Below are 16,483 nucleotides of genomic sequence, written 5' to 3' on the forward strand. Positions count from 1 at the left end.
CCCCACTTTTACATTTAACTCCTGTAATAATCATACAGTTTGCTTTTTGTCTTTCTGTGTCTGCTAAGGCTGGGCTACAAACGAATAAGAGACTCGAATTGACAAGAATTAATTGCAGATATAGTTTGACTTTAATATTTTGGCCAAAACTTTGAATTTATATATATATATATAAAAGACCTTTTTTTTTTTTTTTTTCCCTAAGTAAGAGTATATAAATTAGGAGTAATTCAATAATGGAGTCTCGTGGCAATGAAATACCTCAAGAAAAACGACAACCATCCTTAAAGATGGTCCATGGGGGACGAACCTTCCGATCAATTTGCCACGCGCTCTAAACAGTCGATGATCGCTCAGAGACAAAAGCTCTTCGCAAGAGGGACCTTTATTTTTTTGGGTAAAACGAAGTAGGACCCGTTAATCTTCAACCTTTTGGTCACAGTGATAAAAATATATATATATATATATATATATATATTTTTTTTTATGAGCAATGTTTGTTAATTTTTTTATTAAAATTTTGATAAATAATATATGATCAAAATTTTGATAATAAATTATATAATAGATTTAATAGTATTAAATTAATATTATTTTATATATATATATATATGATAGATAAATTATTTAAAAATTATTAAATTATGAATATCAAAATTTTAATAAATTTTTTTAATAAATACCGTAATAAAAAAGGTCGAAAATTTATTTGGTTATATATTTATTTTTTGCTCAACGGACAGACAGTCGGTAGTTTCAATGTGGTTGAAATTCCAGATTTTATATGAGAATTAAAATAATCTTTAGTAAATTATTCTAAAATCTATCTTTTTAACCACTTTATACTTGATTATGCCTCGGATCCAATTACGCTCCAATCAATAATTGCCGCTTTATCACTATTCTTAAAAAAAAGTTTTTTTTTTTTTTTTTTCCCCGATGGAATAAAGTGCTTTTTATCTGAAACCCAATTCAATATAATTTTGACAGAATTCAATTCAAAGTTTACAGCTGTGAATGGATAAGAAGTTCAAAAATGAAGAAGAATATTTGTACCTCTTCTTCACACATTCTTATCATTGCGTTTTTTAGTCACTGATTTAACCACAAGAGGGAGCTGAGCTGCCATAGACAGATCACAGATGATATCTTTCCTGCTGTAGTAAACGTTACTCAAGCTTTCAGGACCGTACTCTACCTTTAGAAGCTTTTTTGGGTCATAAATCGAAAAGGGTTTGTATATAGTGGCTAGTTGCTACAATATTTGAATTCAAAGGATCTAAAGCATAGAAAATATTCACCAAGGTCCCAACTTCTACCTTCCACAATAAAATGACAAAAAGGAGGGTCCAAAAACTTCAAACCCGAAGTTTGATACCGAAGGAACAATCCCATGTTTTTGGTCCATAGCTGCTTCACATAGATCATGATAATGTCAATAGTGGAACCCACTTTGGACACGTCTACCACGGTTACCTGCATTAGATTAGACCATTTTTACAAACCTTTTTGGACGTCCCAAGGTCCAACCAAACAGGCTCTAGCAGCGCCCATGCCTCGGCAGCAGGACAGTGTAGAACTTGTCCAAAGGCATTATACCAAGTGTCCATTATTTTTCATCACAGCTTGCAAGAAACCAGTGTAGACTCTTATCCACAAAACCAATCATTCAACCTGAATGGAATGGAAATTCAGAACAGAGTTTTTCAGAAACAACATTTCTGGTATAAAACTTAATTTTAATGTCTTGTTCAATCAGCTGTTCGTATATAAAATATTCACAACCAGGATGATTTTAAATAATCAACAACATGGGTTTTTCAACGTGTATTTCGAATTATTTTTTTACTTTGAGTTGAGAGACAGAGCATTGAATTTTCATACCGAACCCAGTGAGTTGAAATAGTCCCATGCTTCCTGTATGCAAAAGGAAAATAAAGTTTCACAATTCATAGTCTATAGAGAAGACCCAAAACAATAAAATTTTATCGCCAATATAGATAAGTTCAGAGAATGGAACAGACAAACTCTGAGCGAGTAGTGGAGAAAATTTCTTTGAAAAAGGAAATTAGAAAAAGGCAGAAATTAAACAATATTATATAAATTACCTGCAAACAATCAAAAACTTTCTCTGCCATGTATTTTTGATGGGAAGCTGCACCTTTTTGTTGTAGCTTATCTGGGTGTAAACAGAGTAGAGCCCTTTGATATGCTCTTTTCACTGAATTTCCTTCAATTATATCAACAAGGGGTACAGGCTTCCAGCCGCTCTCGGCCCAAAGTACCTGCATTCCATGGACCTCATGAAGATTACCAGTTATGCTAAGCAATTATCTTTCCAAGTACAACATATTCCAATTTGAAATCACAAAAATAATGGACAAAATTCATATTACAGGCTGCAATAAAGTCAAAACAGTGCAATGGAGTTTTGTCATTTCTTCAAATTGTAAGAAGTTCATTAATACTCACAAATTGTAAAGTTGATAGCAGCGAGCGTATGTTTCCTTCCTTTCCTTTCTTCCACTGTCGTATTTTAGCATCTATAGCCTGCATATACAATGTGAATTTTAAGTATGCATATAACAGCTCGCAAAAATAAATATCTATAATACTTCATCTATATATTTTGTATATTACCCGTATTTCTTCATCATTGTTGCTAGCTCGTGGCAGTTCATTCTCGCCCAGAGGTAATTCTTTTATCTGTTAGTTAGTGTAGGTAAACTAGTTCATTAGCATATACAACAGAAGAAAAAGCCTTCTATGGAACTTAGTATAGCATGGCTCAGAATATGACTTTAGTTTGGTAATATTGCCCAAATCTATATGCTAATAGATAATTGACATGGGAACTCATTTACCTTAATCAGACAATTTGATGAACTAGATAGATTTTTTTTCCTTTTTTTTCTTTTTCTGCCTTGGTTTTAAAAAAGTTAAATAAAATTGAATAAAGATTTGAAGACAATTCGAAAATTGACTAGAAAAATCAAACACCTGGAAGTTCCCATGGAAGGATTCATCTGTTTCTCCGACTGCAGCTTTAGAGTCATGAGGAGACGAACCTAACAAAAACCAATTTATTATGCGTTGTATATTTTATTTCTGAATAATCACATAGCATTAATAGAAATAAGATTAAATCCCTTTTAAGTATATGGTAAAATCAAATGGACTGGTAAAGTAACAAGTGAATCATTCCTGACATATTTTTACCCGATGTGGGAGCTAATTATGGTGGACTCAACAGGAAAAGAGAGCATAGAAAATGGTCGAATATCGATTATGAAATTTGTCCAACCTTAATGTTTACATTAGCCTTAAGCTGATGATAGAGGATGAAATGAAAAAAATAAAAATAATCTAGCTCAGCATTGTCTTTCGAAAATATTGTACTTCATAGGGCATGCCTAGCCCAGAGTTTTTAATCAAATATTGTTATAAGTTCAGAAGAACTAACCAGTATTAGATGCAGAGCTGTCTATTCCAAACGTTTTGTTAAAGATATAGCTTGCAGTCTTTACAGAAGCATGTCCTTTCGCTGACCTTTTGAGCTCTTCATCCTTCTAAGAATGATTAAAAGAATAATATGATTTTCCAACCACCAAAACTATAATAACTGAAATTTTAGTTTGAGTGGACTGAAAACACAATGAGTACCATAATAGAAGCATCTGGCAGCTTATTATTAACGTCTGTCGTCTGCCGTTTCTCATCTGTTTTAATGTTGCTAGTACTCTCTTCATTACCTCCTACAGAAGTGCTTTTTTCCTTCTGTTTAGAGTTCTGACGTTGATAGCGAAAACCAACTTTTGTTTTCGGTGAAGTTTCTTGGTTGAAAAATTTAACAAATTCTTTGACCTTTCCCTTAACTTTTGTTCTCCCTTGATTCTCTTTGGACTTCATTGGTGAACTCTGTAAACTACTTTTATTCACTACAGAACTTACAAAGGAAGTTCCTTTCCCATCCTGTTTCTTTACCGTTTCGCCATCATCAACAACTGCAGATGAATTTTCAGTGTTTTGAGCTATGCTTTCCTCTTTAATTCCTATTTTAGCAACTTCATCACTGCCTGCATATAAGAAAATAAGACCAGCCTTAGAGGAGGTACATGAGCCCCAAAACTGCAATCTTGAACACAACTTACCTTGTTCAAAATCATCATCAGAGAACAGGGAATGTAGAGGTTTCAGCTTAGTCTTTTGAGCATCTTCTGTACTCACATAAATTTTTTTCTCTATTTTTCCATGCAAACCTCTTTCAAGTGTGGAACTAGATTTCATATGTTCATTTGTATCGCACAAGATGTTATAACAAGGATCACCTTTGACAGCACTTTGAAGGCTGCTGAGTCTTTCTGATCCAAGGGCTTCTTCACTACTTTGACATTTTATTTCTTCATCCAAGGAGAGTTCTATAAGATGCAAATCATTTTCTGGTTTGCAGTGTTCAAACCTGGAGGACTTAGCATCTAGAAATAGAAGATCATTGGAGGAAGCATCATGCACAGCAGGTTTCGATGATCCCCTTGCCATACTTTCATCATCTACAATTCCATTACTTCTTGAGAGTTGCTCAGTTTTAACCCTTTCTTTCAATCTTGAATTATTTCCCCCCCTAATAGGTATCTCCCAAGGAGCTCCTTTGCTTGCCCACTTATATATTGAAAAATGAAAACGGCTACCAGTGGAATCTTCTTTACTCTCCGATTCCTTTTCCGAATTCCCTTTTGCGTCTATTTTATCAGATTCAGACAAGTTTAAAAACTCCTTATTGCTAAGAGATAGCTCCTGAGACAGGAGGCTTTGGCCATAAGGTAATCGAGTGTCGTTTTTCATATCCTCAATACCATGGATAGCTTGGCTTGAGAATCTAGAAGGAGCAATACCAGGAGAAGGTATCCCATTTGAAGCACCATCCTTGGACTTATTCAGGCTACGAGAAGATGAACCAAACGTGGGCAAGCCCATTCCTCTACTCAGTTTGGGTGTGAGGCTAAAGAAGCAACAATGAAACATCAACAAAATGACTAAAGCCGGAATTTATTCCTGCATACAGTAATTGCTTAAACAAAAAGATAACCATTCAGAAATACAGAACTAAATGAGTGAGAGATGTTCAAAAAATGCCACACTGGTCGTATTATAGGATGGAAAATGCAGAAACTTTGTTTCGGGTATTCCAAATAACTTTTATAGGATTTTGACATATCCAATCTTGTCGGACAAAACACATTCTAACTACTGAAAGATAATTGCCAAAATAAATCAATTAATTAATTAAATAAAAAATTCTAGATATATTTTCTGTCAAGAATTTCCGCGTAACCAAAAGAGCATCCGAACCTGAACTGAGGAAAAATTGAAGAACTGGCAAAAGGCTCGGCTTTGGGCGGCAGAGGATGGGCTGGGCTTAAAACCCAGGAACCTGGTTCCCTTTCCTGCTCTCTTGGAGTGGAAGTCACAGATTCATCGCCTCTAAATATGTCGTTGAAGAAGTCATGGCTTGGGTATCGTCTTCGGCTTGGGGAGGAGCCGAACACTGGGTTCTCACTCAGACCCGACCAGGCTTCATGGTCGCCATTCACGGCGCTGAAACTCTGCCTTATTTCTGGCATTGATGACCTCCTCGGTGGACCCCCAAAAACGTCATCGAAATCCACATCGGGGTTTCTGTAAGGGCTTCTGGGCGTAGATCCCAACGAGCTCTGCTGCGGACTGTATCCTAAAAGAGCACCCTCTCTTTGCGAAAAGCTTTTCAATTTAGTCATCCCCATCGAACGGAAACAACTCACTCGCCGAAAAAATATCGTTTTTTCACCGGAAAATTCCTCTGAAGAGACGTCGAAAAATAGCAGCAAAATTCAAAGAGGGAAAATGGCGGGAAAATCGTTCATCATGGTCTCCCTAAACCCGTAAATAATAATAAATGAAGATTAAAGTGGGCTGTTTGAGAAAAACAGTTGCACGGAGGTTTTTTTGGGTTGTCTGGTAATTTTTTTGAAGTTTCAAAGTGTATGGAAATGAATTAATATACATTGAAAAGGAAAAGAGAAGCAGACAGAGAGTCAGCGGGGTCATAAGAAAGCGAAGAAGGTGTCGACGTGAATTGAAGCCACACAAGCCTAGAGAGGAAATCCGTATTCTTGTGGATAAAGTAGAAAAATCCAAAAGGACAGCGGATGGTAATTGGGCCTGCGGATTCTGATGTGCACCGCTAATCCTTCTTTTTCCCATTAGTTCACTTGGCAACCGTTATTCGCAAAGTTTTTGTGATCCTAATTAATTTTGCTGTCATCACAAACACTTACACAATCAAGTATAGTCAATCACCTCCACCTTGGGAAAACAGCCTGTCATTGTCGTGGAAATCAGGAAATCTTTAGCTTTATCCATGTCCTTTTCTCCTCAAAATAAAACCAACAAAAAGTTGTATGATTAAGCTTCATCTTGGTCAATTATTCTTTGTTCATTTAAAAACAGAAAAATCGATTTTTTTGCATTTTGTAAATTTAATAAATTGAAAAGTTGAAATATTCCAACATCGAAGTTCCTTCCACTTATACAAGGGAGGGAGGTTTATATAAACTCCAGCTTAAGGAAGTTCTTAGGCCCTAGGTTCACTTAAACAACCTTAGAACCATCTGATTTGATTTGTTCTAAATGGCTATTAGATGATCTCTTAGAGTGATCCTTCGTCGATGGATGCTCCTAATGATTATCTTAGAGTGATCATTGTTAATGGATGCTCCTATTACACTCCGTAGCCTTTAAAATCTTTTAGCCTTTAAAGTCTTTAAAAGATGAAAATCACTTTCTTCTTTTTTTTCAATTCTTAATTCGCTTTAAAAGTTATAATTTAAAATTATATTTATTAATTATCAAATTTTAATACAGTTCAGTAAGACTTTCATATTAAAATTATATTTGACCATTTTGAAAATTTTAAATTTTAACATTTGTGATCTAATTGTTATTAAAAATGAATCTTAATACAAAATAAAATAAAACTTATCTAAAATTGTATGTAATAAAAGAAAGTCTCGGTACAGAAAACTTGTGTCATAATGAAAGGCAAAAAAAAAAACGTTGTATATGATTTTTCAGTATACATGAGACAGAGCAGAGGTTTTCTGAGGAGAACCCGAGGGAAACCTAGAAAAGCATATGAACACAAAACCAAACTGCTGGAGGAAAAGAAATGAAACGAGATAATTTGGATGCCCCTTCAAATATGCAATCATATCAATCTTCTATCTGATTTGGCATGTGAACTTCCGAGCCCATCCATGGGTTCAGAACAAAATGCTCAATGGAACTATTGCTCTACCAGCTAGAACCATCCGGGAAAGGATCTAGCGCATTTTGCTTGCCATTAACATAAAACTCGACAACAGCTTTCATCCTTGAAAGTTTATCTGGGTGGTAGTTTATATGAACAATTACTGGTTTCAACTTTTTCAACTTTGCATCTTTTCTTACCGTCTTAAACAGGACCTTACTATTCATGAAGAGATAAAAATCCAAAGTTCTCTTTGCAGCATGGAGCCCATCATACGCAGGATGTGAAGGGAAAAAGAGCTCCTCATTAAAAACTGCTTGGTCCCATGCTTTTTCTCGTGAAAGACGAATAGCCACACGATCCAATAGCTCGATTGAAGGAAGTGTAGGCCTTATGTAGAAAAACCCAGAGTTGTACACCCATATCCTCATTGTATGTGCATATCGAGCCCAACCCATTGATGGCTCATCAAATACATCATTGTATCCGTAAGCTGTCATGTTATTGTGACCATCACTCATAGACTCTACATCTGAATCCCTTTGGAGATGATCAAATGGATTCTGCAAGTATACTATATCAACATCTGAGAGAAGAACACTGTAACCCAGCTCTAAAAACTCTCTCAGTATACGAAACTTTAACCCAGAGACAGCATGGTTGCCTCCTGTTTTTGCAATCGAGTCAATACCTTCATCTGGATCTCTCTTATAGACAGGAACATCGTTAGCTTTACAGAAATTTTCAATCTCATCGTCTAATGCTACAACCAAATAATTGGGTATACCAACTCTCTTGATGCTAGTAAACCAGACTTCCAGCATGCTTTTCACATTTGAATTTGCAAGTGCCACTATAAGCTCATTCTGAACAGCAACTTTTTCTAAAGTCTTAGCCAGTCTAGGATTCACCGATTCGTTAGGGATGACAGTTGGGTTAGTTCTCAACCCCTTGACAGTACCAAAAGGCCCAGCTTTGTGTGGCTCACCAAGCACTGAAACTTGCTTCTGTGCATGATCTTTTCCCTGTTCAGCTAGCCTTAACTTTTCGGTTAGATCCTTGACCTGCTTACTCAACTCAGAATTCCTCTGTGATAGGGATGAGATATCCGACCTCAGCATGTCAATCCGCTCTGGTGATTCACATGATGATATGCCCATCTAACAAACGCAATAAGAACCATATAACTATTTCAGGGGAAATCACAATTGTAATATCAACTTGAAGCATCAAAGTAAAATTTCCAATGTAATGCATAGCAATAAATTGAAGGCAGTTAGATTCTCCTTCTTCACAAAATACATCTTTAAGAAAAATCTCCATGATGAAAACCAATATTTGAAAAGGTATATTTCTATCATGAAAAAGAAAACAGACCTAACCAGGCCAATCATTGATGTGACAAAATATACTCCAACATACCTAAACAAAGGTGGGGCTAGGTACAGAGGTTGTTCATATAATTGAATCATCACAGTGGTGAAATGGAATCAATATCACGTCTAAAGCATGCAGTTTAAGTTTTCTACAACAGCCTGCATCATGATTATACCGATTTTATACATATATTTATGTGTTTCTGCCTGAAGAATTTTGCAAAAGCATAATCGATTTAAGTTTCTATGCTCAATTACAAACTGAGGACCATATTTCTAAAGGGATTACAAATAGGAAAACAACAATTGCAGATATATTACCAGATGTAAATCAGCACAACATTTCTTAAAGGTATCAAAATCAGCTAAAAGGACGGGTCAAGATAAAATGTAATCTCAACTCCTAGTCAAGCAAGGTACAGACTGTAGCAACTAAGGGGTTTAAGATCCGAACCTTGAGATCCGACTTGCCGATTCGACGGCTTTGCTTTCGCCGATCGGAGATGAACAGTCCGTGCGGGAACAAGAAGGCGAAGACGCAGCCAAGAAGAACTCCGATCACAATCGCAACGAGAATTCGAGATCTGCGGACCGATTGGCCCTTGTCTCTCATCAAAGACCCATCTCTACGACCCGCCATGCTTGACTTGCTACACAGTCGCAGAGACAGAGAGAGAGAGAGAGAAAGAGATGAGTAGAGTTGACCTTTTACCCCTAATGGCAATTGAATAAAAGAGTTGCTTCAGAACTGAAGGGAGGATGGGAACATTCCCTTATACAAGGAAGCGAAAATGGAAGCAATTCTGAAACCCTGGATGTGGATTGGGATCACCTACTCCCTGTTCTACCATAAAGGCAGCCACCGAAGGCAGGGAAGGAAATTGTTGCCTTTTGGTCGTCGTTGAGCCTTTGCCTGATTAGAGAAGGCCAGTCAAGACAACCTTATTTTGGGCAGAGAAGATTAGCGTGGGTGGGATATAGTGCTTCGCGACGCATCTTATTAAATGTGCATTTTAGTTGTTGTCTGGCACTGACCCAAGAAAAGTCAACACCGGTCTAGACGTAGGTGACTAGGTGGGCCCGGCCTGTGACAGTTGGCATTCTCTCTCTCAGTTTTCTTCCAAAAATACCCCACTCTATTTTTTTTATTCTTTTGGATTAATTATTATTTGCCAAACAAGAAGAATAAGGACTGGTCTATTAAACGTCGGATCACCTAACATAAAAGCGTAAAGCCAAAGAGAAGTCCATCCAAACCTGGAAGGAAAAGTACAGAGCATCTAAAGGGCAATGAGGCGTTAACAAACTAATAATTGCTACGTGGTACAACAATTCAGTTTGAATTAAAGCATTTGACTATGGTGATTCGCTTGATCTGTCCATAGTAATCCATGGAGATGATGATAACTATAATGCTACCAAAATAGCAGACACTCGTGTGAGACTTTGGAAATGATCAAAACGTGATAGATTCGAAGAACTAAAAAATTCTATGTTGTTTTCAGGCTAAATGACGCGAAAACCCTCCCGGGTTTAAATTTTTTTCTTTTTGCCAATATACCCTCCATTTTTTGAGTTTTTATTGCATGTAAATTGATTTTAGCTTTACATGGTTTTACCAGCAACTGAATATTTCCATAGGTCATGGCCGCTACGAGATTTCGTAATTTATATCCTTGGGTAGACGGTGATAGTGCCAGACTTTCAGATAGAGGAGAAGAAATCTGGGTTACGCAAAGAAGATGAATTTTCTTTTATCCAGCTTCTTCCATTTTTCCCTTTAACTTATTTTAGTATTGTACAGAAGCATTTTTATAAGGGAAGTTTTTGGCAATCATAAAAAATTTACACCGTTAATACATCCTCTCACTGTTCGAGTCACAAAGGGTTAAGTTGGTGCAAGAAAATTGAAATTTGATGGCATGAATCTGTAAAATCTGGAAAACCAAGGGTATATCTGTAAAAAAAAAAATAGTGTCTTTACCCTTGTTTCACCCTTGCTTTACAACACTGGCGGGGCACACACTTTTCGACCGCCAAAGAGAAGTCTTCAACTCTACACAAAAAGAAAAGAGGAGCCTGACCACACAAAAAATGAAATATATACATCACAGAGAAAAGACATTCATACATCGCTGGAGCTTGCTACGTATGAAACAATAACAGTGATATCATCGAGCTTTCCACCATAATAGCGGAACCCAGCATCTTGCGCAGCAGTGGAAAAAGGCGTCTGCCGGTCTTTGTCCTGTGCTCGTTGACGAGCCAATGCTGCTATCTTTTGAGCTGTTACCTGGGGCCCTAAGCCAGCTCTCATGGCATGCACCACCACTGCAGTTATCTCATTGTTGTACAAGTTGTCGAACAGTCCATCTGTTCCAGCAATTATTACATCCCCGGGAGCTACAGGAACTGTAAATACCTGAAACAATGGCAACGGCTCACTTAAACACAACAAATCATTCAAGTTAAACCATCTGAAAACAGCATGGATTCATAATATCCTTAGTTAGCTTATTTCCGTCATGTTAACCATCCTATTTAACCAGAGCTAATTACAGATTAGATCTTTTTTTTGTCAAACCACATAATCAATGATTCAAGATACGACTATCATCACTTGAAAGCATTTGGACAAACTTTTGTAGGAAGTAGGAAACAGGAAATAAAAAATGCAATTCACATGAAAGGATATGGCAGGCCTAATAAATGAAATTTTTAAGTATCTACACTATCAAAACACTAATCAAATCCTAATATATGGAGTAGGTAGTAAATGAATACAATTTAAGTCATTATTTTAACAAACCCAATGAAAGTAAGCCCAACAGGAATCCTCAGCACCCCCTGAGAATCCAGCAAGAACATAGATTCCTATCAAATTGTAGGTTATAACACAGCAAATATGGAATTAAATGACAGAAAGACAACTAAGGGTTTTAAGGAGCAAAGGGGAAAAATCTAGTACAACACAAGTTTCAATACAGCTTGATGTTCATCAATCAATTCCACCAATTTTCTGAAATATGAAACGATGGGGCACAAGGGTATGCAATAACTTACCTGGCCGGAGCTAGGTAAATCACCATTACTTCCACTTTCCAGTTGATAAGTGAAATTAAAATCATGCTGCTGTACAGGGGATCTAAAGACTGTGCAACCATCTCGTACCACTATAAACCCACTATCACCTAAATTAATTGCATGAATTCCCTGCAGTGAGATCTCAAATAGTTACTTAAGGTTACCTGCAAGTTATTGCAAAAGGAAAGAAAAAACTGAAAAAGAGCCTGCATCCTGTTTTACGTGTGTTAAAACAGTTGGAACATCACAAAAGGAGCAACCAACTTATTGACCTTCCCTAAGTTAAACAATTAGTTCTCATTTCCTTCTTAATAAGCAAAAGAGACAAACATATAACTCGAGTTGCTCTCCATAGTGGTAAAACATATACCTCCGCATCTTGTTTTAGATTCAGCAAAATCTTTTGCAAACTATGTCCATCTTGACAGATTTGAAAAGTATTTCTTTTTTCCTTTCTTTTCAACTCATTTAAGTCTAATCTCTTTTTTTTTTTTTTTTTAATTAAAAAAAATTAATATTTACCCCAATGATATCTAGCAAAATTGGTATGAGCCCATGAAGTCATTCTGACAGGACAGGAAACAACTCACTGTGCATAAAACACAGAGATAAAAAAGCCCTGCCCAGAATGAATATTTTTTACCTGCTCCGTAAGTGCAATGATGCATGCTGTTGAAGAACCTCTAGCTTTTGTGCTTGAGTGTGCTTTCTCCAAAACCCTAGCCGGGTCAACTGATCCCTTGGGTTCCTCTTGAACGGCACTTACAGAATTAGACATTAGTTCCCGGGAATATAATCCTGCATCAACACCAAGATCTGCCCATCCACCAACACCATCTGCCACCCCTACTGCTTGTTCATCAACACAGATAAAGTGAGCATCCTCACCACCAGTTTCTTCTTTATCAGGGTGGGGTAGGTAGCATGATCCAGAAACTAGCTTTAAGGCTTTGCCAGCTGTAACTTTCCTGCGGTGATTGCAACATATTTTTAGTAAATGGTACCACTTGCTAAATAAATGGAGGTTGAACCAGTATCCATGGTTCATCTAATCTTTGTTTCCCCTTCAAAATGGCGGTTTCTCCCATTTTTCTGTAGTTTGAAATCTAAACATATGACACATGGGCCAGGGCGGAATTTTTGAAATTTATCTTCATAGTTAACATTTTAATAGATTGATGAATTTTTGTTATTTTGGCCCCACTCTCAAACTTGATTTTATCTTCATTCTTTTACAACTTGGCAATTCTTATCCTTTTATAAAACTTTTTATCAAGATCTTAATGCATCTTGATCTTAGATTTCATCTTTAATTTCATATATATATATATATATATATATAAAGTTTACAAATCCTTTAGCATAGTTTTTAGATGGATAATTAGAACACTATTAGGTAAAATGGGCACAAGTTTTTTACTGTTGTAGTATTATATCATTTGAACTTTTTTTTTTTATATTTATATTATGCTTTTGTTTATGATTTTTCAAAAACTAGTTTGTACAGGAAGTATTTTGTTATTTATTAGTAAACTTAACAACTTATGTTTGTAAAATATTTAATTATTTTCAATAATAAATAATATACTCGAAGTTATAGAAAACCTAAAATTTATACCATATTAAATAACATTCAAATGAGTACAACAAGAAGAATTGATTAAGTCATACTAAATTTACTTGATACAATAAAATATTATTAACAAATCCATGCATATATGCTATTTATTACAATGTTTTTAATTAAATTAGTAAGACTTTTTTTGTTTATACCTTCAACATTTATTAGAAATACTATATAAATATCTAAAGTAAATTTTGATTAGTAATATTAACTTTTGTATATAAAAAGGAATTAATTGCCCCTCACAACTCCGCCCTGCACATGGGCATTGAGCAGGATCATCAATTAGTATTCAGTAACGACTGAAATTTAAGTAAAGAATTAAAAGTAACTACCTACTAGGCCAAAAAATGAAACCATATTGCTATCCTGAAAACATTGCTACAATTATAAAATGTATGTCATAAAAAAGTAATATTATGACACTCAAAACATGGTTAAAAAAATAAAATAAAAATTATGTTAAGACGCATTTGATAAAAACTATCTTAAAATAAAAATTATGTTAAGATGCATTTGATAAAAACTATCTTACAGATAAGATGGGAATATAAATGAAAATGCTTTATGGAACATACTGATCAGATGAATCTGCCGAATTAGCAAGCTGCTCCTCACGGCCAGAATTGTCAAAGGAAACATCACGGGCAGTCCCAGCAGAGGAACACAGAGATGATGAACTATGAAATTCTCTTGATCCTGACCCTATGATAGGGTATGAACCGCATAATCTCTTTCCTGCTTCATAAATGAAATAACCATATATTGCATTATTGTTGTGTTGCTCACGGTTTTTCAAACTCATGCTAATTTTGTGGCAACCATCAAAACTTCTATTTCTGTTGTTGTAAATTATAAAGGTACTTTCAGTTGATGGCAGACGGTGACCACATCTCGAAGTTATATGACATTCACCAAATAAAACTCTAGGACTGGCCGCCATGGGTCTATTCGGAAGCTTGCTGCCAACTGAAACTTGTTTAGGATCGGAAAGCAAACAATCAATATGATACCCACAAACCTGCAATGAAGGCCCTGAAACAGATGGAATAGAAAATGTTCGTGAAATTGTTCCAACAACAGAAAGGTTCTTTTTCCGGTTAACTAATTGTGAATCCAATCTTGCAGCAACCAAACTGCCTGGTTGCAAAAGTGCCTGGAGATCAGAAAGTGCCGATAATGATCTCAAATGCAACAACTTTGAATTGCCAAACAAAAGTTTCCCTTTTCCAATAAACGCTTCTACCGAATTTTGGAGCCCACCTTCATATCCTATAATTGATCTTTGAATTGCAGTTCTAAGTCTGGAAAAATAAGCTGATGGCATTTTACCCTCTCAAATAAAACAGTTTTCCTTCAATTCGTTGATTGCAAAGAACACAAACGACATCAAAAAAGGCAAAATGAAATCTCATAACTCTCTACGCATCTAGACACCCAATTAATCAGATACAGTACCCGTCGTTTTCTCCAAGCAATATATCAGAGTAATCAGAAACCTGAAACAAAAAGGAAAATAAAAAAAGCGCATCTTGTAAGTAACAAAGTTCACAATCGCATGAAATTTATCAGAATGATTTAAAAGATTGAGAAATAATATGGTAAAAAATTTCATTTCTAGTAATATATACAAGTAATTTGAACGAAACTATGACCACAAATTTATTCACAAACCCTTTGGCAATCTCAACAAAAATAAATGAAAAAAAAAAAGGCAGAAGAATACATCCCCAAATATATATTACAAACTGTAACCAACAAAACTAAAGGAAAAGCAACCAAAAATAATAATAATAATAATAAAAATAAAACAAATAAATGAATCTAACTGCACTGCACCTCGCTGAGCAAATCGGAACCAAGATTCCCAAGTCTAAGCCTCGAACGCAAAGCTCAGTCACAATAAGATCTTATAACAAAGACCTTCTCTTATATTCCAGAGCTGGACCAGATATGAAGAATTTTTTTTTTTTTTTTTTTTTTTTTGAGTTAGGTGAAGCGGCAAAGGCCAAGCACGAGCTCCTCTATCCCTTTTCTCTCTCTAACTTTCTCTCTCGCCCAGCTCCTAAATTTCGTGATCGTCTCCCAAAAAAATACAAAAGAGGATAGAGAAAGAATCCGCAAAGTTCTTGGGGGAGCTTTTGAGATGGAAACCCTAAAATAACCACAGGAGTGTGACAGCTGAGATAGGGTTATATTATCATTTTTAACTAACCAACATATTATTATATTGCCATTTCCACATCTAATTGCTAATTTTATGATTAATTCGTCACTGCTGGAACTAGCGTGGAATTTACGGTGGACCCCGCCAATTCTTTACGAGGTTCAACTTGAACGAGGGTAATTTGGTCATCATATGCCTAACCGAGCATCCGGGGTTGGTACGTTTGACTTCATCCCAACCCATTTTCATGCTTCATCCCATGTAGTTGGAGGAGGATAAGCGATTAAATCGTGAAGTCTAGCCTAAGGTCGTCGCCTGTGGTTCACTGGTGGTGGGCTGCGAATATTCTTTTTCTTTCATAAAATCAAATTTACAAAAACATCCTTAGATTTTTGTTCTATTGTAAAATATTTTTGGCTATTTATAAAACTTGCCCAAACTTTCTTCTTCTTCTTCTTCTTCTTCTTTTTTTTTTATTTTTTTTTATGTTTTGTTTTTTACATTTTCTCTTTCTGCTTGTAATTCAATATTTTGAGTTGCGAATCTATTCAGAACAAAGATAATACAAGAGAAAACAAAATTTAATTCTTACATATTTTCATAAAAGTGTAAAATTTATAAATTGTTTAACAAATAATGAAAATTTCTTTTTATATCTTTTCCTTTTCCTTTTTCTTTTTTTATTTTTTATTTATATATATTTGGTATTCTTTTCATTAACTTTCATCTATATCTATTCAATACTTGTGAGTTTAAATTAAAAATGTAGCAAGTCTTTTCACCAAATATATATATATGTAGCAAGTCTGGATTTGAACCCAAAAGACATCTTTTTTTTTTAAATTACGGGCTTTAAAATCGAATATAACTAAACAAGTCTAGTACTTAAGCCTTAAATTAACTTTTAATAAAAATATATGAATATTTTTGTTTTATTTTTAAATTGA

The 16,483-nt window shown here is 35.3% G+C and overlaps 3 protein-coding genes across 8 annotated transcripts; all 3 read right to left on the reverse strand.

Moving 5' to 3' along the window:
- Positions 1-1,029: 1,029 nt before the first annotated feature.
- LOC107420175 (J domain-containing protein required for chloroplast accumulation response 1) lies at positions 1,030-6,118 on the reverse strand. Of its 5 annotated transcripts, none has more exons than XM_048475982.2 (10): positions 5,350-6,118; positions 4,152-4,999; positions 3,664-4,076; positions 3,464-3,566; positions 3,001-3,068; positions 2,641-2,706; positions 2,473-2,550; positions 2,109-2,300; positions 1,885-1,917; positions 1,030-1,674 (listed from the first exon to the last, which is right to left on the reverse strand). In XM_048475982.2, the coding sequence occupies exons 1-10, from the start codon at positions 5,778-5,780 to the stop codon at positions 1,666-1,668; spliced, it is 2,241 nt and encodes a 746-aa protein (XP_048331939.2). In that variant the 5' UTR covers positions 5,781-6,118; the 3' UTR covers positions 1,030-1,665. The 5 variants fall into 5 exon arrangements, with proteins under 5 accessions (XP_048331939.2, XP_048331940.2, XP_048331938.2 ...); XM_048475983.2 differs by having other exon boundaries at positions 3,464-3,569; positions 4,329-4,999; positions 5,350-6,117; XM_048475981.2 differs by having other exon boundaries at positions 3,464-3,569; positions 5,350-6,116.
- An 885-nt stretch (positions 6,119-7,003) lies between these two features.
- LOC107420258 (arabinosyltransferase RRA3-like) lies at positions 7,004-9,638 on the reverse strand. The gene is made up of 2 exons (XM_016029157.4): positions 9,116-9,638; positions 7,004-8,445 (listed from the first exon to the last, which is right to left on the reverse strand). Exons 1-2 carry the CDS (start codon positions 9,299-9,301, stop codon positions 7,330-7,332), a joined length of 1,302 nt encoding a protein of 433 aa, XP_015884643.1. The 5' UTR covers positions 9,302-9,638; the 3' UTR covers positions 7,004-7,329.
- Positions 9,639-10,597: 959 nt separating this feature from the next.
- On the reverse strand, positions 10,598-15,577 carry LOC107420257 (probable protein phosphatase 2C 55). Of its 2 annotated transcripts, XM_016029156.4 has the most exons (5): positions 15,209-15,570; positions 13,948-14,868; positions 12,389-12,713; positions 11,725-11,874; positions 10,598-11,083 (listed from the first exon to the last, which is right to left on the reverse strand). In XM_016029156.4, exons 2-5 carry the CDS (start codon positions 14,694-14,696, stop codon positions 10,787-10,789), a joined length of 1,521 nt encoding a protein of 506 aa, XP_015884642.1. In that variant the 5' UTR covers positions 14,697-14,868; positions 15,209-15,570; the 3' UTR covers positions 10,598-10,786. The 2 variants fall into 2 exon arrangements, with proteins under 2 accessions (XP_015884642.1, XP_060673015.1); XM_060817032.1 differs by lacking the exon at positions 11,725-11,874 and having other exon boundaries at positions 15,209-15,577.
- Between the last annotated feature and the right edge of the window lie 906 nt (positions 15,578-16,483).

Source organism: Ziziphus jujuba, chromosome 5 (genome assembly GCF_031755915.1).
Source record: "Ziziphus jujuba cultivar Dongzao chromosome 5, ASM3175591v1".
Classification (NCBI taxonomy): Eukaryota; Viridiplantae; Streptophyta; class Magnoliopsida; order Rosales; family Rhamnaceae; genus Ziziphus; species Ziziphus jujuba.